Source organism: Sinocyclocheilus grahami, unplaced genomic scaffold, assembly GCF_001515645.1.
Source record: "Sinocyclocheilus grahami isolate Dianchi unplaced genomic scaffold, SAMN03320097.WGS_v1.1 scaffold358.1, whole genome shotgun sequence".
Classification (NCBI taxonomy): domain Eukaryota; kingdom Metazoa; phylum Chordata; class Actinopteri; order Cypriniformes; family Cyprinidae; genus Sinocyclocheilus; species Sinocyclocheilus grahami.
In genome coordinates, this window is record NW_015505537.1 from 1,765,731 (window position 1) to 1,768,501 (window position 2,771).

The 2,771-nt window shown below is 39.9% G+C and overlaps 1 protein-coding gene across 1 annotated transcript in view; it reads right to left on the reverse strand.

Annotated features, from left to right (window-relative positions):
• LOC107548923 (extracellular calcium-sensing receptor-like) overlaps positions 1 to 1,588 on the reverse strand; it is a 7,281-nt gene extending 5,693 nt beyond the window's left edge. Inside the window, exons 1-3 of the mRNA XM_016229797.1 lie at positions 1,365 to 1,588; positions 938 to 1,226; positions 97 to 852 (exon numbers count right to left, since the gene is read on the reverse strand). Coding sequence (XP_016085283.1) covers positions 97 to 852; positions 938 to 1,226; positions 1,365 to 1,573 — 1,254 coding nt within the window. The 5' untranslated portion in view covers positions 1,574 to 1,588. The remainder of the gene's footprint in view (positions 1 to 96; positions 853 to 937; positions 1,227 to 1,364) is intronic.
• Positions 1,589 to 2,771: the final 1,183 nt, after the last annotated feature.

The window sequence follows — 2,771 nt, forward strand, 5'->3', positions numbered from 1 at the left end:
ATAATAATAATAATAATAATAATAATAATAATAATAATAATAATAATAGTTAACCTCTTGCTGTATTTTTTTTCAGCAAATCTCTCAATACTTTACCTTATGTGGGGGAATGGTCACACCGTTCTCACAACCACTTCTTTCTTTACAGTTAAGCATAATGTGTAGTGAATGAGCCACAGCATAAACTGCTTTGTAGACGTTGCTTGAATAGCTTTGTTCCAACACATCTTCTTTGTAATTTTTCAATGCAAGTAGATCCTGAAATTGACTGCAATTTATTGCATATTGAGAAGAATTCCCTTCCTTTTGTGAGCATGAAAAAGCTGTGTCCCAGAATTCTTTAATAATGTAATCTGCAAACCCTTCAATATTGATTTTTCTCACTGCAAACCCTAGTGACCCTCCCAGAACACGAAAGCTGCTTGGAGTTATCAAACTCTTTGCAGTTATCCATGCCTCCACACCAATCACTTGGAGGTCTGTAATGTTCTCAATACTTAGCTCATCAAGCAGGTTTCCCATCTCAAAATGGGAAAGAAATGCAACAATCACTTTTGCAGTGCCTTTTTTTATTGTGTCTACAACTTTTTTAAGTTTTTCAGTCTCTGTTCGGTAGAATTTCACTGAGTACTCCACACAAATTCCCTCCTCCTGGGCAGCTTTCAGAAATATGGTCATTCCATTGTTTCCATAGTCATTGTCACTGTTCACAGCTCCCACCCAAGACCAGCCAAAGTGCTTGACTATTTGTGCAAGTGCTCTGCTTTGATGGTAATCACTAGCAATTGTCCTGAAAAATGATGGGTAATGTTTCCTGTTACTGAGACATTCACATGTGGCTGAGGGACTTATCTGTAACAGAAAGAACAGTGAAAAAGTATATAATTAGTATGGTGGTTAAGTGAAAATTTTAATGTTTTTAAACCTTACCACTTACCACTGGAATTTTGAAAGGTCCTGTATTTCTGGCCAGAATCACTGTGGTTGAAGATTCTGTTTCTCCTATGATAGCATGCACTGGAGACTGTCCATTGCATCTGTCCTCTGCTGTAATAACATGACCATTCATCAATGCCATGGTTGCACTCATAGAAGAGAGTCTTGATCCACAGGTGTCATAGATTTTGTAGCCAATAGAAACATTTGGGAGCAAACTGTCACTTCTGTTAATCTCCTCAATGGCAAAGATCATGATTTGAGCCAGACGAAAATCTCTTAGATTCACACTGTGGAAACACGCATTAGTTTCAGTGTGAGCAATGTTTATATGTATTTTTATAAATGTTTTTTTATATGTATTTATATATTTTACAATTAATTTAGACAAATCCTTATTTTTACCAAATGCATGTAAAATAACAAACCTGGAACAAAACAGACGTTGAGGTTTTTGTGTAAACTCAAATGATGGTAATGTTTCTTTACTGTGAACTGAAAGCACTGCTCCAATAGTTACGTCTCCTTCCTTGGATAACAGCGGGTACTTAGGGTCTCCCATCAGTTGGCAAACAGTGTTTTCCACCTTTGTATGAAGGTGATGGAAAAGCAAAAGTGTGTAAAGAAAAACAAGCATCCCAATGATTGAGTTCAACTCTGACTACCAGATGCATCTGACTTATTTGCACTTTTATATATGTGATTATTTTGGATGAATGATAGTGAACATAGCCAATGAACTCACAGGGCAGAACATGAATCAGGTCAATCAGACCTTGAATAGAGTCAAATGTCTCAGGTTACTTATGTAACCATAGTTCCCTGAGTAGGGAACGAGACACTGCATCCTCTAGGGATCGCTATGGGGAACGCCTCGTCGTGACCCGTGTCTGAAGCATACATTGAAAAAACACCAACAACACGTTGGCCGGCGACAGCCATGATGTCACTACTTATAGTATAAATAGGTGCCGGGTGAACACATTATCCACTTCTTCGTCTGAAGCTAGCATCCGCAACATGGCAAGAAACCTAGAGGATGCAGTGTCTCGTTCCCTACTTAGGGAACCATGGTTACATAAGTAACCTGAGACGTTCCCTTTCATGGGAACTTCGAACTGCGTCCTCTAGGGGTCGCTATGGGGAACAGTATACCCATGCCGCCATGCTGTGGTGAGTGCATGCCAGAAACCATGGGCGAGCACTAAGTACCAACTCTACCATATTGCCATGGGAGTTGCCCCTGGGACGTTAGACGGCTGTCAGTGACATTATTCCCTATGGCCAAAGGCCTAGGCTACATACCCCAAAAAACTTACCTGTTAGGGCCAGAACTCCTGGGCCGGGGTTAGAGCTCAAGGCTTGGAATCAGGAATAGATTCCTTTAAGGGAATACGACCAAGAGCCTAGAATCATACTAAGTCTTGGCCTGTCACACAGGGACTACCACACATTTCTCTGTATATGCTGAAGGAACTGTCTCAACAGATCCCTAGTAGCAACACCCTGTTAAAGTAGGTATCCAGAGGATACATAGGTGGAGTGGTGCCCAAGGCGGAACCGGGGTTTTAAACCACTCAGAAAGAGCACGAACCTGCTGTGCGTAGCTCTTATCATACAGGATTCTAGAAAAGAACAGAGGTGGACAAAGTACTCAACTCCATTACTTGAGTGAAAGTACAGATACTGCTGGTCAAATATTACTCCATTACAAGTAAAAGTTGTAAAGACAGATTTTTACTTAAGTAAAAGTACAGAAGTACTTGCTTTTAAAAGTACTTAAGTACCAAAAGTAAATTTCCTTTTTTATGTCAATGCACTGTTTTATTGTTGTA